This window comes from Suricata suricatta, chromosome 10 (genome assembly GCF_006229205.1).
Source record: "Suricata suricatta isolate VVHF042 chromosome 10, meerkat_22Aug2017_6uvM2_HiC, whole genome shotgun sequence".
In the NCBI taxonomy this organism is placed as follows: Eukaryota; Metazoa; Chordata; class Mammalia; order Carnivora; family Herpestidae; genus Suricata; species Suricata suricatta.
The window spans coordinates 109,152,520-109,170,181 of record NC_043709.1 but is presented as its reverse complement, the minus strand read 5'-3'; the positions used below and the strand labels follow the sequence as shown (position 1 = coordinate 109,170,181).

Genomic DNA, 17,662 nt, shown 5'->3' with positions numbered 1-17,662 from the left:
TAAAGAAGTATAAATATCACATTGAATGAAATAAATGGATTTAAGGAAAACTTGTTTTTAATGTTTTTATTTATTTTTGAGAGAGAGAGAGAGAAGGAGTCACAGGATCTGAAGACAGGTTCCAGGCTCTGAGCTAGCTGTCAGCACAGAGCCTGATGCGGGGCTCGAACCCACAAACTGAGATCATGACCTGAGCCGAAGTCGGACGCTCAACCAACTGAGCCACCCAGGCGCCACTAAGGAAAACTTTTAAATGATAAAAATGGAACGGATTTGCTTTAAATAAGATAACTTGCTATCTACAAAGAAAGGAGGACAAGGGAAACACCATATGTAGTTGAAATGAGCCTGCTGAAAACTCCAAAAAAAAAAAAAACAGTAGAAAAAAGTATTTATTCATGATAAAAGTGGAACATGCGTATGTGTATCATTAAGTATCTTTACTAATCATTGTTCCTTATATGGTATACTGTAGAGGCTGTCAGAACCAAAAACAGGCTGGTGTAGTTCATTGAAATTAGAGGAAAGTAGGGGTGCCTGGGTGGCTCCGTAGGTTAAGCGTCCAACTTCAGCTCAGGTTGTGATCTCATGGCTCTTGAGTTCGAGCCCCATGTCAGGCTCTGTGTTGACAGCTCAGAGCCTGGAGCCTGCTTTGGATTCTGTGGTCTCCTCCTCTCTCTCAAAATAAATAAAAAACCTTAAAGAAAGAAATTAGAGGAAAGTAAAACCTACTTAGATCATCTTGTCCAGTTCTTTGCCTATAGTTCAACATGATTTCTCTTTTCAAGTGAATGATTTGGTGTTTGATCCTGATTACCTTAAGAGTGAACATTAAAAGAGAAAAAGTCATCATCACATGCCTGGACAGTTGTAGAATATTAGCTAACCATCATTGTCAAACTAAAGAAAATCTGATAAGCTATAATCGTATGTGATCTAAGATCACTACTCAGAATTCCAGAGAAAGGTATATGCCTGCTAGGAGGGTGTCCTTTATAACCACATTTGATGTTCAGCTTGGTCTCTGCGGATACAAACAGGAACTACTTACTTCACTAAGAAATCTGAGGTATGGGGTGCCTGCTGTCTCAGTCTGTTGGAGCATGCAACTCTTAATACTGGGATTTTGAGTTTAAGCCCCACGTTGGGTGTAGAGACTACTTAAAGTTAAAATCTTGAAAGAAAGGAAGAAAGAAAGAAAGAAAGAAAGAAAGGAAGAAAGAAAGAGAATGAAAGGATCTGATGTAGGTTGCAGTTCAAATAAACATTCCTCTTTGGTTTTTGTCTACATGAACCCTAAGTCAGATATGAATGTATCTTATGACTTGGGGTATCTTTGAAGGTTCATAGAAATAAGATTGTATAATGTACATTTCAAGGCCAAGTAGGATTTTTATCTAGATTGTGAGTGTTCCTTTGTTTAATTCTCTTGAAAGATTTTTAGTTAAGAGATATCCCTTAATTATAGACCCATTACAAGTTGTTTTTATGTTTCACAAATCTTGTTTTTCATCCCGGGAAGCTATGGTCAGTTAGTAACTTCGGGTCTCAATCTCTAAACAAAACATTTGCCTTATTTAACAAAATTCTAGTTTAGTTTTGGAATTAAAATAAAACTTTTGTCAACTTAATGCTTATTAGTACTTAATTTTTAATTTAACAATGATATAACACCAAAATCACTCAATCCCCGGTTAATTATTTTTAATTTGCATATTTGCCATAAGGAATGCTATAGTAAACAGCTGTATAAAGTACTTTATATTGTGTTTTAAAATATTTATTTTTATTTTTGAGAGAGAGGGAGAGGGTATGAGTGGAGGAGGGGCAGAGAGAGAGGGAGACACCGAATCTGAAGTAGGCTCCAGGCTCTGAGGTGTCAGCACAGAGTCCGATGCAGGACTTGAACTACAAGCTGTGGGATCATGACCTGAGCCAAAGTCAGAGGCTTAATTGACTAAGCCACCCAGGCTCCTCTAAAAGTACTTTTGAGGCGGTTTTACTATTACCCATTATTTTTGGTAAAATTTTTAAGTGGAAGTTTACGACCACTGTTTTTATTGATGTGATCATGGAGATAACCTAAAAGTCAGTCGTGTTTGTTCTTTATATACATATATAATTTTTTAAGTTTATTTATTTTGAGAGACACTGAGACAGCGCGAGCAGGGAAGAGATAGAGCGGGAGATAGAGAATCCCAAGTAAGCTCCATGCTGTCAGCGCAGAGCCTGATGCATTTTGAGAGAGAGAGAGAGAAAGAGAGTATAAGCAGGATAGGGACAGAGAGAGGGGGTGAGATAATCCCAAACAGGTTCCACACAGTCACCACAGAGCCCGAAGTAGGGCTCGAACCCACAGACCACGAGGTCATGATCTGAGCCGAGATCAAGGATCCAATGTTCAACCGACTGAGCCAACCAGACACCCTTCTTTATATTTTCTAAATGTTTATTTTAATAAAATTTTATTGTTTATTTTGGAGGATGCAGTTGTCTTCATACTATTACCTATTTTCTGCTGATTAGTTTGTTTCATGAAAGCAAAATTTGAGTTAATCATTGTTTAATTTTTGTTTTCATAGTACTTTTTATACATTTTTTATTAAATGTTTATTTTGGCTAATTGCAGTCTGTTCTTGCCTCTTTACCAAATTGTGAGTTTTTTAATGCCAGATGCTGACTCCATTTCAATTCACTTAACATTGCATGACCACTTAAATTAGATCCTAGTATACAGCTTCTTACCTTAGTATTCAAGAATCTACCCAGCCTTATTCTCTGTTCTTTCAACCCTACAATCTGTGCTAGCTAAATAACATTTCTAAAACTCTGTTAATCGTTTATCTGATAGTTAATCTGATACTTGATAGGTACTAAATAAATGTTCGCTGGATACATGAAGAGGAAACTTTACTTTCTTTTTGGATAGAAAGAATTAGCATGGTTTATCTGTGGATGGTGATTGTTATTTTGATTGTATCTGTGTTTGTCGTCTTACACAATCAGTAAAAGGGTAAATTGTCTTTTTTTAAGTTGCACCTGTAAAATTGGATGTTAATGTCTCTGTAGGATCTTACTGAAAGGACATTTTTGTGTATGTTTCATAGGCGGAGAATAATTAGACATTGAGATGCCTACTTTTAATGCCAAAGTGAGGTCATCTTAGTATATCCTTTAGTAATGCTTTCAGCTTCAGAGGGAAGACAACTAATAGTGGTTAAAATAAATACAAGGTTATTTTTCTCATAGATAAAAAGTCTGCAGATAGGTCCTTAATGCTACTACTTACTGACTCTGTTACCTGTTGTCATCAGTAAGTTAATTGACTTTTCATCATGTTTGTAATATGGATGCTACAGCTCCCATCATTCCAGAAAGGAGAAAGGGCAGCTTCAGGTGAGATGGTCCTATTTATCAGAAAAACAAAACCATTTCCCTGAGACCCTTCAGCAGACCATCACTTTATAGAATCCAGAACTGGGTCATGTGCCCACTAGTTGCAAGGAGACTAGGCTATCAGGTGGTTAGATTCCCAGCCTATGTATTGAAAAGTAGCAAGGGGAAGGGGAATTAGGAATGGCTTTTGATAGCCCTTTAGGAGTGTCTGTTTCATTGTAATTTTCATTGTAACTATTATCCCAAGCTTTGGGGAAGGAGACTATGGGATATAGTTTCTAAAAAGTAAGGTCTTTTTTTTAGCGTTAAGGATTGTTTTGGAAGTCATGATTGTTTTTATATTTTAAGGCCCAGCGTTTCTTCTTTCCTTTAGGAGAGGGTAGAAGCCAGGTATACACTTCCTTTCAAATACTTAGAATCCTCTTGCCCTCCTCTCTTATCTGTGCATGTTTACTTTTTCTCCTAGGTTACTAGATTGTTCCTGCCAGCATTTAAACTTGTTCAGGTCTTGTTGATCTTAAAAAAATTTTCTTTAGACCTATAGCCAGATTTCTGCTTTACTTATCTAGTTACTTCTCTTTTAAAAAGAGAAGTTTTTGGGGCGTCTGGGTGGCTCAGTCGGTTAAGCCTCCAACTTCGGCTCAGGTCAGATCTCACGTTCGTGGGTTCGAGCCCCGTGTCAGGCTCTGTGCTGAGAGCTAGCTCAGAGCCTGGAGCCTGCTTCCGGTTCTGTGTCTCCTTCTCTCTCTGCCCCTCCCCCTCTCATGCTCTGTCTCGCTCTGTATCAAAAATAAATAAAAAAACATTAAAAAATAAATAAATAAATAAAAAGAGAAGTTTTTTTACTTTTAAAAATCTCTTTCCAGTCTGACCTTTGTCATTGGATACTTTTCAGTTTTGCCTTGACCTCACAGCTATATTTGACACAATCAGTCCTTCCTTGATAATTCTTCCTTGACTTGCATGGACACTGATTTTTTTCATTCTATCCCTCTGGCTCATTCATCAGGCAATATCCATAGTATTCTAAATGAGTCCCCAAGATCCTTTCAGGGGACCCAGAAGGTAAAAACTATTTTCAAAATAACACTAAGATGTTATTTGCCTTTTTCATTGTGTTGTCATTTACATTTGATCTTTGCTTCTTAAACTTCCAACTTCTTTTGGCTTCTTGCAGTCTACAAGCTTCTTTCTGCCTTGGGATCTTTAAGCATCCAATACCTAGCTAGGCTACTTTCCACACTCACTCTGCCATGACTACTATTGAGGAGACAGGTAATGAGCTATTCTTCAGTTCTTAAACATCCCTTCTCCAGAGTGGTTCCCTGGCATATTTCTGCTTTCTCCCAGACTTGGGTTCTTCTCTTATATGCTGTCATAGCACTTTGTTGCATGAGTCAGACAGATATCTAGTCATTTAATTATTTGTCTGATGTCTGCCCCACTATTACTTATGCTCCACTAAAGCAGAGACTATATCTGCCTTGGTCATCATTCTAGTAAGATGTCTAGTATATTAGGCATTCCATAAATATTTGTTAAACGAATCAGTGATTGAAAAGCTGTTGCAGTAAAATAAAAAGCCTAATGTGAGTAGTGGAAGGAACCCTGAACTGAAAGGAGATTTAGATTTAAATTTTAGTTTTGTCGTTAACACCATTTGTACCTTTCAGGATTCTAGTTTCCTTATCTGCAAAATAGTCTCAGTACTTGCCAGAGTAGACACTCATTAAATAAAAATTCACTCAGCAATATGTGAGCACCTATCATAGTAGTGGTAGGCCCTGAAAATCTAATAAAGACATTTTTGGTTTTGTGTAGTTTATTCTAGTGAATTTGTACTTGGTGATCCCTAAGATCCTTTCCACAAAAAATACTATGACATGAAATAATGCATATGATAGGTACCCTATTAAAAAGGTTACATATATGATGACATCTTTAAAGGAGCTTAGAAGTGTCTATTTACCTTTAATTCGTGATGTTGAAGCCTTTGTTTCTGTTTTTCAGTCCAAGCCTTATGCATTTGATCGAGTGTTCCAGTCCAACACCTCTCAAGAACAAGTATATAATGATTGCGCAAAGAAGATTGTTAAAGGTAAATATGTTGCTATATTGTCCCAGCAATAAGTAAAATTTTGTTTGTGGTCTTCTCCATTTACCCAACCTTTTTTTTTTTTTCCTTTCATTTTAATGCCCTCTCCCCCTTTTTAGTTAATTGTAGAAGACAGTTGTTTAACAAAAAAGATCAAATACAATTAGTAAACACACTATTGCTCAAATTCCATGATCTAATTCATATATAGTACCTAGTGAAGGGTATTATAAGAATTTTAGTGTTACACACTTGTTCTACAGGATGAATTTCTATTTGGTATTCCCAGGAGAGTTTCTAAGGTAGCAATTATAGAAATATAGCAGCATGAGAATGAGTACAAAATGGTTAGACAAGTTTCTAAAACATAGTAGAAAATGGTAACAGACATCATTCTTCCATTCCATTGTTATTTCTTCCCCAAAGACTTCTCTTGTGTTCAACAGAAAAACACATGAGGAATTTAACAGAGGTTACCAAGGGTGAGAAAAATGTGTACATTCTAGTTAATACTGTTAATTTGTACTAAGATTTTTCAAATTTATATTTTCTAAAACCATAGAACCTTAGAGTTGAGAGAGGGTATGAGTGATATCCTAGTGAATTCTAGGATAGAGGGGATGGGATTAGGCATAAAAGTGGACAGGTTAGAATTAAGTAGGTATGCAGATAATTCATCCAGTAACAGGAGAAAAGATAGAGTTTTTGGACAGAAGTAAGTCTTTAGGTGTGATGGAAGAAAAATGTAGACTTTCTCTTCATATTAATTCCATTTTGTTTGTTATACAGAGAGCAAAGTCCTCATAGAATAAAGATGAGGGGGAGGGGTTCTAAGAAAAGGAATGAAGTTGTCTGGCAATAGAAGTGAATGGATTAGGGAAATGTGGTCATATTGCCAGGCAACATTAAAGGCCCATTTGAAGTTAGCTGCCAGAAGAGGTGAATTTACCTAGTTGGGTTTTTACCAAATGAGTACTAAAGAGGGAGAGAAAGGCAAGAGAATGATAATAGTGAACCATGGGATCTACGGTGAGTGAGGGGAAGAAGAACACAGGTGGGAAGAATGGGTTTGAGGGACAGTGAAAAGAAGTGGAAAGATTAGTATATTATAGTCTTAGTGGGGTTAAAGGTTTGTTGGAATCCGGGTACTAGAAGGAATAATAGGGATAGATACTTAATTGCCCTTAGGGAAGCAGTGTAATTAGTAATTAAAAGGTCTAGAGTATAACTGTAGAGTTGGCACCTGAGGGAGTAAAGGACAAGATCATGGAGAAAACTAGGTGGAGGATCTGAAAGACCAGAGTATTTTATTACGATCATCTACTGAATGGACATTTGAACCATTAAGAATTACAACAGGAATGTATTGGTGAGAGATGGTGGACTGGATGTGAAATCTTCACAGAATGATGGAGACTTAACTTGATTCCATAAATGGTTATAACAAAGAGCAACAGGCAGTGTCATCTTTTGTTTGTAGGCCTCAAGTAGATTTCCAAATGGATCTGTCACAGAACACAGTTACATTGCATTCTTTGATTTTGACATTTTTAAATCAGTACAGCCTAAGATTTTACAGTTGCTTTTTTTAATGTTCATTTCTTTATTTTACTTTTTTTCTGATCAACAACTTTTATTTTCTTAAGATTTTATTTTTTTTAATTTTTTTTAATGTTTTATAAATTTTGAGAGAGAGAGACTGCGTGAGTGAGGGAGGCACAGAATCTGAACACAGGCCCCAGGCTCTGAGCTAGCTGTCAGCACAGAACCTGACACGGGGCTCAAGCCCATGAACTGTGAGATCATGACCTGAGCCAAAGCCGGACACTCAACCAACTGAGCCACCCAGGCGCCCCGTATTTTTAAAATTTTAGTGTCCTGATAAATTTCATTTTCCCCTTTTTATATCCAGAGTTACCGTTAAGCTTGAAGTTACAGTGTAATCGCATGGAAGCCAAGATGCCTTTATAACTCTTACTGAGTGGCATTATTAGCAAACCTATTGTGCGAATTCACAATATTTCTTTGTTTTTGAGAGAGAGAGAGTGCGCGAGCAGGGAAGAGACAGAGAGAAAAGAAGACCCGAGAATCTCGGGCAAGCTCTGCACTGTCACCACAGAGCCCAATGCGGGGCTTGAACTCACGAACCTTTGAGGTCATGACCTGAACTGAAACCAAGAGTCGATGCTTAACCAACTGAGCCACCCAGGTGCCCTACATTCACTATTTTAATAATGTTAGGTTATTGATTTATAAGCTCATGGGCAATTTAAATGTGCAGATCTTTTTTTACATCTGCTGTGGTCAACATTACACCCTTTTCCACACTTGAATAAAATTTGACTATAGGAGTGCCCAGGTAGCTCTGACTTGGGCTCAGGTCATGATCTTGTGATTCGTGAGTTTGAGCCCCACGTCAGGCTCTGTGCTGACAGCTCAGAGCCTGGAGCCTGCTTCCAATTTTTTTGTGTCTCTCTCTCTGCTCCTCTCCCTGCTCACACACTGTCTCTCTCCTTCAAAAATAAGTGTTTAAAAATAAGTAAAATAAAATATAATTTGACTATAAACTTTTAAAGTATGGATTCCATCTTATTTTAGCTCTTGGTTATATTTTGAGTTTTGTTTTTATGGTTATCTTCTTATGGATATATGTTGGCTATCAGTATATTCAGTAAGTCTGTTATGGTGTCAAGGACTTGTAAATTTTTTAAAACCTTTTATAGATTTTGTTTGAAAAATATGACTAAATCATTTTTAAAATGCTTAACGGGAGTTACCTGAGTGGCTCAGTCAGTTAAGCGTCTGACTTTGGTTTTGGCTTAGGTCATGATCTCGCAACTTGTGGGATTGAGCCCAGCATTGGGCTCTGTGCTGACAGTGCAGAGCCTGCTTGGGATTTTCTCTCTTTCTCTCTCTGCCTCTCCCCCCACTCAAAGTATAATTTAATAAGTTTTAATAAATGCTTAATGGACTGTGTTCCTTTGCCTAGTCTTCTAAAAACTAAATAAGGTTTTTATCAGTTAATTAATATCCACACTGGATATTCGGCCGACTTCAGATTCTCTTACTTACACGGTTATCTAGTGCTTAGCTTGTTACATATCAACAAAAATTTGGTGAAAAATTTGGATCCTTTTATGAAGTCGTGGTATATGGTGTTTTCCTAAAGTATCAGTTGGGTGACCCTATCCAGACAGGAAATGAGGTAGTTCAACCATAGCTTTCCTGTAGTGAAATCTTGTATATAAGTATACAAGATCTATCATTTTTTCTTTTTGAAAATGAGTATAACATTTACAAGTTAGTCATCTTCTGTTACTTTTTGTTCTCCATGGCTTTTAAGAATTAGCTGTGGTGGCCATGAAATTTTTATCTGTGGAATGTATTTCTTCTATAACTAGAAATCTGGGTTCATTTAAAACCATTCTTTGGCTGTCTTACCCATCTCAGCCTTAAAGTCTTTTGACAGTATTTATTTTGTTGTTGCATTTTTAGGATAATAGTGTAGAAGGTGGTAATAAAATGTGAATACCTCTGTCTCATATTATCGGTTAACATTTTATTATCTGGGCTATGTAACTCTACTCATATATTAGCCTTTTCCTGAATATTTTAAAAGCTCTTTTTAGGGCTTACTTTTTTTTTCATTAGACTCACTTATTATGGGCTTTTCTTTTTCTCATGTTGTTCTAGTGATTTTTATCTCTTTTGCACATCCTTGGTTAGATACTCTCTTAATATTAGTCTCATACTTACTTTTTCAGAACTCTTTGAAATCTATTGTCCTGAAGTCCTGAGGTACATGTTTCTATTACCTTCTACTCTCTTTCATTACTATTTACAATTTTAAGATGACATGAGACTTGTTTAGTGAAATTTCCCTCCTGTTCTCAAAATTTGATCCCTTTTACTTCACAGCAAATTCCTGTTTTACTGTTTAGAACTGAATTCTGAATAGCAGTTCCCTTGTTTGCATTATGGTTAAGAACATAGGTTCAGACAAACCTAGATTGAAATCTAGGCTCTTCCACTTTCTAGCTTTGTGGCTTTTGGCAAATTACCTAACCTTTCTAAGTCTTCATTTCCTGTCCTGCAAAATGAGGGTACTGTGAATATTTAAAAAGATGATTCATGGAGGGGTGCCTGAGTGGCTTATTTGGGTAAGCGTCCTGCTCTTGATTTTGGCTCAGGTCATGATCTCACAGTTCATGGCATCAAGCCCCCAATTGAGCTCTGCGATGACAATGTGGAGCATGCGTGGATTTCTCACATCTTCTCTCTCTGCACCTCTGCATGTGCTCCTGTCTTTCAAAATAAATAAAATAATTTAAAAAAAAAAGATTCATGAAAAAGCACTTCATCCCGGGCCTGGTATGAAGAAACAAGTGCACAGTAGATATCAACTGCTGTTTGTTTCCTCTATCTTCTAAGAGAGGAAATTATTTTATTAATTTAATCCTCCATAATTGTGCTTGGGTAACTCAGTCTGTAATATTTTCACTCTACAAAATTAGGCATCAAGCAGCTAATACAATAGAAAGTTCTGTCACTGTCTCTCTCCAGCTTCTTCGCCAGCCTGTAATTTGTATTAGGAAAGTATCACCTGGCTATGACTTAACTCCTTTTATCTTCAGCCAAATGCTGTCTACCATTTTGGAGGAGCCTGGATATATAGATAGTAGATAGTGGGACTTGTCCTGAACAAGAATATGAATGTGGCAGTTACCAATAGATATATACATTTAAGGAGAGAGATGAGGTAGAGGTAGGTGTTGGGTGCCTGGTGAGGTATGAGGACAGGAAACCAATTTAAATACGTGGCAGGTTGGACTTGAGACAGTTATTGGTACACAAATCAGGTGGAAGGCCATGGTTAGAAATTGTTGGTAGGCAACAGTCAGCAAAATGATAGGTGAGCTGGTATTTCTTCTGAGATGTGGATTTGATGAGCAAGCTGCCAAGGATGACCTGAAGGCAGCTAGTACTCTCTGGGCTCCTGACACTTCACTGAAGCATTGTTTCATAAATTTCTGTACAAGTTTATGTTTGTGTAACTTTATTGTGTACAACATTATTACCTTTTCCTTTCTGTAGATTCATTAGATAGGTTTTCTTTATTTTGAACAAGTTTTACCCACTTGTATTCTCTTGTGAATTCCCAGTCTGAGTGATGTCTCTTCAATTCCGTATGAAGTAGTTGTCATTTATTCAGTACTTGCTATACACCAGTCATCTTACCAGGCCTTCATAGATTTCTGTTTCCTACTGTAGCTTCCTGACCTGAGCTGTCTGCCAACTTTATTTACTTTTAATTTTTCCAGATGTGGCCTGCCATATATTTATTTTAGTTCCTGTGTTCCTTGATAATACAGTGCAGGGGTCATGAGTATGTCTTTAGAGCCAACCGAGACTGTCTGGGTTGGGATCCCAACTCCATCTTATTACCTGTGGAAGTATGGGCAAATAAATATCTCTGTTCCTCAGTTTTGTCCTCTGTAAAGTAGGATTAAAAATAGTACCTTTTACAGGGTTTTGTGAGAATTTAGTACATTAATATATGAAAGATTAGAGCCTAGCACATATGATTTCAGATGTTAACAGTAATTTTCTCTGGTGACTTGTAATTCTCATAGCCTTCCCTAAACAGACATTTTACTGATGAGGAAGCTGAAGTTCAGAGAGATAAGTAACTTTTAGAAGGTATTATGCTGTTGCTTTGCTTACTAAATGTTTTTCTTACTTTCTTTTTTTTTCCTTTAGTGTTTTGTTTATTTTTGAGAGAGAAAGCATGCGAGCAAGAGGTGGCAGGGTGGTAGGCAGAAGATCAGAAGTGGGCTCTGAGCCAATAGCAGACAGCCTGATGTGGGGCTCAAACTCATGATCATGAGATCATGACCTGAGCCAAAGTCAGAAGCTCAACTTACTGAGCCACCCAGGTGTCCCTAAATGTTTTTCTTTTTTACAGAGTATGAGAAGTAATACTTGTCTATAGTTGTCCATCTCTTTCTCACAAGAACAGCAAAGGTATACTTTAAAGGGTGAGGGAGGCTTTAGAAAAATGTTGTGTGTGTGTCATGGTAATAATCATTCAGCAAGCATTCGATTCCCTATTAAGTGCCAGTCACTATGCTAGGAATTAAACACAGTCCTGGCCTCAAGGAGTCTACAAGCGGGTGAGGAAGGCAGATAAGTTAATTGACAGTTGCAATGTATGGTAATAAGTGTGATCTTTAAGTATAGATGCTATAAGAACACATAGGATGAGATTCTTATCTGAATTTATTTGGGGGTGGTTTATGATGTTGGGTTGGAGAAAAAAGTAAAGCCTAAGCTAGTCTTAAAAAGACACAAAGAGTAGGAAGGAGAAGGAGGGGTGCCTTGTGGGTAGACATGACATCGCGTCAAGGCCTAACAACATGAGAAGAGCATCGTGTATGTGGGAAACAACATACATTATGATATGACTGAAGTTGAACCATGTGAATTTGTCAGATTTGATCATTTGACCAACAAAAATAGCAGTATGAGAGGAAGGATGATCGAAGGTGGAGCTGAAAAAGCAAAAAGAGCCTAATTTTACTTGATTACAGATGTATACTCTCTAGGATTTTCAAATAGATGAGTATTATTTTCATTTCTTTAAGGATTCATCCTCAGCATAGGTATATTCCATTGTATATAAATTTTACCTCAGGGAATGAAACTGGAAAATGAATCCGAGTTAATGATATACTCATGGTGAAGTATTTTAGGTAAAAGTGTATTGAAGTCTTCAGTTTACTTTGAAATGCATTAAGAAATGAGATAGATGGATAGATACATGATTGAATTTTAGTGGTTGTAGGAGAGTTCCCTGTAAAATGTATCCACATTTTCTGTATGTTTAGATTTATTTGTTGGGGGTAAGTCACTAGAGAAAGGAAAGTAGGTAGTCAGGATTTGAAGGTGGCAAGAATTATTTTCCTAATTAATAAAAATGTATATTAAACTTTACATTTAAAGTTATAATGTTACATTTACATTTAGTTATAATATAGCATGTCTAGAAATCACCTCTAATCAGTCATTGTTATATCCCTTGCACCCAGAACAGAGCAGGTGCTCAATAAATATTTGAATATTCCATAGTCCCTGTAATCAAACAAGATTTTTAGTTATGCTTGAAGTCCCAAATACAAATGTATCCTAGGTCCCTTCATGTAACATAGTTTCACATAACCACAAATAATACTGTAATATTTTATAGACATGCTACTACAGATGATCTTGAGAAAGTCACTGTTAGTTCACTTGCCAGTTTTTTATTCAGTATTTATTTTGGTGGTTGCTAGGTATTTGGATCATATCATGAATAGATGTACCAAAAATTTGGATTTGATTAAAAGATCTTAAACAGAGACTGTGACATAGACATACTGAAAACAGGTTTGTGTAAAGGAAGTGAATTGGGAAAGGTATAGTACTTTTTTCTCCAGTTTCTTACTCAGAATTATACTGCAGTGCCATGTCTTTTAAATGTGATATGAGATCTCTCAAGATTTTCCCAGGGAAGTAAATACCTTCTTTCTCTTCGTTAATAAGGAAATCTGTTAATATCTAGTTAATTGTGCCCAATGTTGCGGTTGTTCTTTTTTTTTTTTTTAAACAGTTCAAACAAAACAGACAAGGATTGACTTGCTTACTGATTTACTTAACCACTGTTGCCATCTGCTATTTCCACCAGAGTCTTCTCTTTTTACTTCATTTTTTCATTTTTTTTTAACATTTATTTATTTTTGGGAGATGGATTATGAGCAGGGGAGGGGCAGAGAGAGAGGGCCACACAGAATCGGAAGCAGGCTCCAGGCTCTGAGCTGCCAGCACAGATGCTGATGCTGGGCTCCAACCCAGGAACCACAAGATCATGAACCGACGCTCAACCGACTGAGCCACCCAGGTGCCCCTCTCTTTTTACTTTGGCTTCTTCAAGAATACGATGTAATCTCTTGTACCTTTTCATCACCAAAATAATACACTAAACTAGATCCCTGAAAATTGAAAATCAGAAGGTCACCTTGTTACATTTTTCTTTTTTCCCTTCAGACTAATAAAGATCCTTAAATTAAGGTTAATGTTAGATCTTGGAGTATATACAGGGCTAGAAAATATTTAATTTCACAGGAACTTTCTGAGAATTGATTTTTGGTGTAGAACTGGGCTTGTTAAGCTTGTATAAGGGGGACTGTTGTACGGGTTTGTGCGATTTAACCACCGGTTAACCACCAACAGTAGTCCTAGTTGTAAAAGTGAGTTCCTATCTCTATGAAAATTTGCAGAACATTGTTTTCCTTTTAGGTCACATAAATCTTTGGAATACAGGTATAATGACATTTGAGATATATGTACACTTATATAAGAGATGACTATAAGCAATGGAATTTAAATGTGTTTTATTGACCACAGAAAGTAATCTCGACTGGAAAGAAAGAAACTGCTCGTGTGGATCATCACTAAGAAAATTATTATTGATGTATTCTTCCTTTTTTAAAGTCTTTATAAATTTTTTATGAACTAATCTTTGTGATGGTATCTTTCATATTAGCGTGAAGAAAATCTGAATCTTCCTCACTGTTCTTTCCACAAATATTTAATGTGTAGATTTGATTATGCAAGGATGAGGATGTGAATTTTTTCGGAGTATTTTCTTACATTCTTAATTTCTTATGAAACTTCCTTAAGGGGGAAAAAAATCCCCTGAAGTATAATATCTCTTATTTTCTTATAGATGTACTTGAGGGATACAATGGAACAATATTTGCATATGGACAAACATCCTCTGGGAAGACACACACAATGGAGGTAATATTTTACAATCTGTACTTAAATATGGTTTGCAGAATAGAGGTGCATTCATTAATTATTTGTGAAATGATTTTACTAAATTTAAACAGCTTTATTTCTATTGCTTACTCTCCTCTGAATAATACATAGGTAACATCACTGTTGGAATCTAATCAGTTCTGCAGTTTGAATAATGAAATTATATATTTGAAATGATTATCTAGCTTTGTTTTTTAGCATAACCACACAATTATAAACATTTTCGAATTAATAGCAATTTTCTGTTATGATAAAAATTTGAAATCTTGGCTGTTTTATGTTTTCATTTCTATTTATAACAATTAGTTCTCCTTTCTAAATACCTGTCATTTTTCCTTATAGGAATGTGTCCACAATTATCAGTGCTGTCATTATAATAAGATGTAGACCTGCCCAAACTTTGCTTCTAGAAAACAGTCTGTACCTTTTGCTGCTGCTACAAAGTATCTGCTTTTATCATTTATCTGAGCATTATGTATAAGTGACTATTTTGGTTAATCCATATTACTCATTTCCATAAAGTTATGGAGAATAAGGACATTTCTAGCACTTGCGTGGATTTGACTTGAAGGAACCATGTAGACTTATATGGGAAGAAATAAACTAAACCCTTTCTCTAGAATATGTTCATTTCACAAGAATGGACAATCTAAAATCTAATGATTAAATAAAAGGCTAAGTAAGATCAGTTGGTAATCCACGTTGTTGACATGTAGTATTTATGTGTAACTTACAAATATATGTAATAGTTAAATTGGAGTTTTTGCATATTTGTAGAGCCATTTTCACAAAAATAGCAAGAATTATTTCCTATCCTCTATTGACTATAAATTGTAGGTCGGAAGTTTTTACTTTTAATTCATGGTTCTTAAAAATGTCATTTTGTTTTCTGTTTAGGGTAAACTTCATGATCCAGAAGGCATGGGGATTATTCCAAGAATAGTGCAAGATATTTTTAATTACATTTACTCCATGGATGAAAATTTAGAATTTCATATTAAGGTAAAATCCTTGGGGAAAGATTTTATTTTATTTTGTTTTACATGTAGAATTATTTTATTCCAAGAAATAAATGCTCTTTTGTTTTAAAAATATTTTTAGTTATTTTATGGACAGTTACAGTAGAAAGATCATTAGAGTTATTAGTAAACTGAGGAGTAAACTTCATCTGCTATTAGGTGACCTTAAAGAAGGTCATAAAGTCTCTTTTGTTAGCCTTCTTCTCCATAAAATGATGAAATTTATTACTGAACTCAAAGGTTCTTAACTGCTCTCAGTAGTCTAATTCATTGAAGATGGAGATATGCAGTGGAAGTTGCTTTTTAGTTACATGAGTAGTTTAGATCTTCCTATTAGAATATGAGCTGTGGCTGAGTTGTTAATTCTTTCCCCTAATATAGATGGTGCTTGGCACTCAGGCCCTAATAAATGTAAGAATGTAATGAGTGAATTATTTTATAATTTTAATTACTTGATTTTTTCCTTTATTTCTTTGCCCTTCAGGTTTCATATTTTGAAATTTATTTGGATAAGATAAGAGACTTGCTAGATGGTAAGTTAAATTCTTGCTCTTTTATCATTTTAAACTGGCACATGTTACTTTTTTTAATAGTATGTGTGAGACTATTTCTAAGTAACCTCTATGAAATTGACTTAAATTAAAAGAAACCTCTTTTAAAGTTCTTTAAGTTAGTTGAGTGTCTTTTCCACATTGAGCAACTTATTTAAAGCACATATTTATGGGTTGCTTCTGTTTCTTAAGTAGTAATTAGAGAAACAGATTGTAGTTAGAGAGCCTGAGTCCTAGTCTTCTGTCAGCGGTCAGTTAGGTACATTGCCCTTGGGCAAACTATTCAACCACTCTGGCTTAATGTTATTTCCAAAGTGTCGGTGGTAGAGGTTGCATTGGACCTAAAATTCTGTGTTGCTACATTAGTTTCTATTTAAATCTACTGTTTCTACAGAGTCTTCTTTAATAGTGATGTATTCATATTTTTAAAATTTACTTATTATTAGGCTGCTTGGGAAAGGAAACAATATTGAATTAGCTATTTCATAGCTAGTGTTAGAGTTTAGGAGAATGTAGCTGATATTATTTATTTGTCTTTTTCAGTTTCAAAGACCAACCTTTCTGTTCATGAAGATAAAAACCGAGTTCCCTATGTAAAGGTACTTATAAAATAATGCAGAATGCTTGTTTAGAAAAACTCTTTAATAGGGGTGCCTGGGTGGCTTGGTTTAGCATCTGATTTGGGTCAGGTCATGATATCGCAGTTCATGAGCCTGAGCCCCACGTCAGGCTCTGTGCTGACAGAGCTCAGCCTAGAAACTGCTTCAGATTCTGTGTCTTCCTCTCTCTGCCCCTTCCCTACTCATGCTGTCTCTCTCTGTCTCAAAAGTAAATAAACATTTTTGTAATAAAAAAAAAGGAAAACCCTGTAGTAAAAATTTTTTAAGGTTATTGACATATTTTAAAAAATTATTTTATAGGGATGCACAGAACGTTTTGTTTGTAGTCCAGATGAAGTTATGGATACCATTGATGAAGGAAAATCCAACAGACATGTAGCAGTTACAAGTAAGTAGAATGTTTATTAACATGAGTTAAGGTACAGAGCTGCCTTAAAATATCTTTATCAAGTTGATTAATTGTAAGATTTTTAAGTAAAGTGATGCTTTAAAAATTATTAGTAAGGGAAATCCTTGTTTGTTTATAGTTGTTTGTGTAATTTCATTGCAGATATGAATGAACATAGCTCTAGGAGTCACAGTATATTTCTTATTAATGTAAAACAAGAGAACACGCAAACGGAACAAAAGCTGAGTGGAAAACTTTATCTGGTTGATTTAGCTGGTAGTGAAAAGGTAAAATCTTTATATTCTGGTAGATATTTAAGCATTTTTATAAACTTTAGCTTGAATTTGGACTTAGGCATTATTCATTGTTAACATCTTGATAACTTATCAAATTGAATTTGGGAGTATTCTTGAAAGTTGAAAAGCATTGATGTAGTGCCAATGACTACTTGAACTGAAAAATCAATTCCAAATTGCTGTTATTTGTGCCATAGTCCAGTTCTACCAATAGGTGTTACCTTTGACTTAGGGTATATGTTTTTATTGAGAATTAGTGTAGCATATATTGTTACCAATTTTATTAGGTATCGTTTTCCTAATTTTTGGTATCTTATTTTACCCATATTGGCAGTGGGCTCCCTGTGAAAACTGATAACTATCCATTAGTCTTTTCTGGTTTGGTTGTATCTATTTCTTTCCTTTAGATGATTATTTAGTGTTACAGACTCTACTGGG

The 17,662-nt window shown here is 35.6% G+C and overlaps 1 protein-coding gene across 1 annotated transcript in view; it reads left to right on the top strand.

The window, feature by feature from the left end:
- KIF5B (kinesin family member 5B) overlaps positions 1-17,662 on the top strand; it is a 49,966-nt gene that overhangs the window by 3,449 nt on the left and 28,855 nt on the right. The window contains exons 2-8 of the mRNA XM_029953656.1: positions 5,407-5,494; positions 14,256-14,329; positions 15,248-15,352; positions 15,854-15,902; positions 16,464-16,519; positions 16,841-16,928; positions 17,091-17,215. Of these exons, the coding sequence (XP_029809516.1) occupies positions 5,407-5,494; positions 14,256-14,329; positions 15,248-15,352; positions 15,854-15,902; positions 16,464-16,519; positions 16,841-16,928; positions 17,091-17,215 (585 nt within the window). The remainder of the gene's footprint in view (positions 1-5,406; positions 5,495-14,255; positions 14,330-15,247; positions 15,353-15,853; positions 15,903-16,463; positions 16,520-16,840; positions 16,929-17,090; positions 17,216-17,662) is intronic.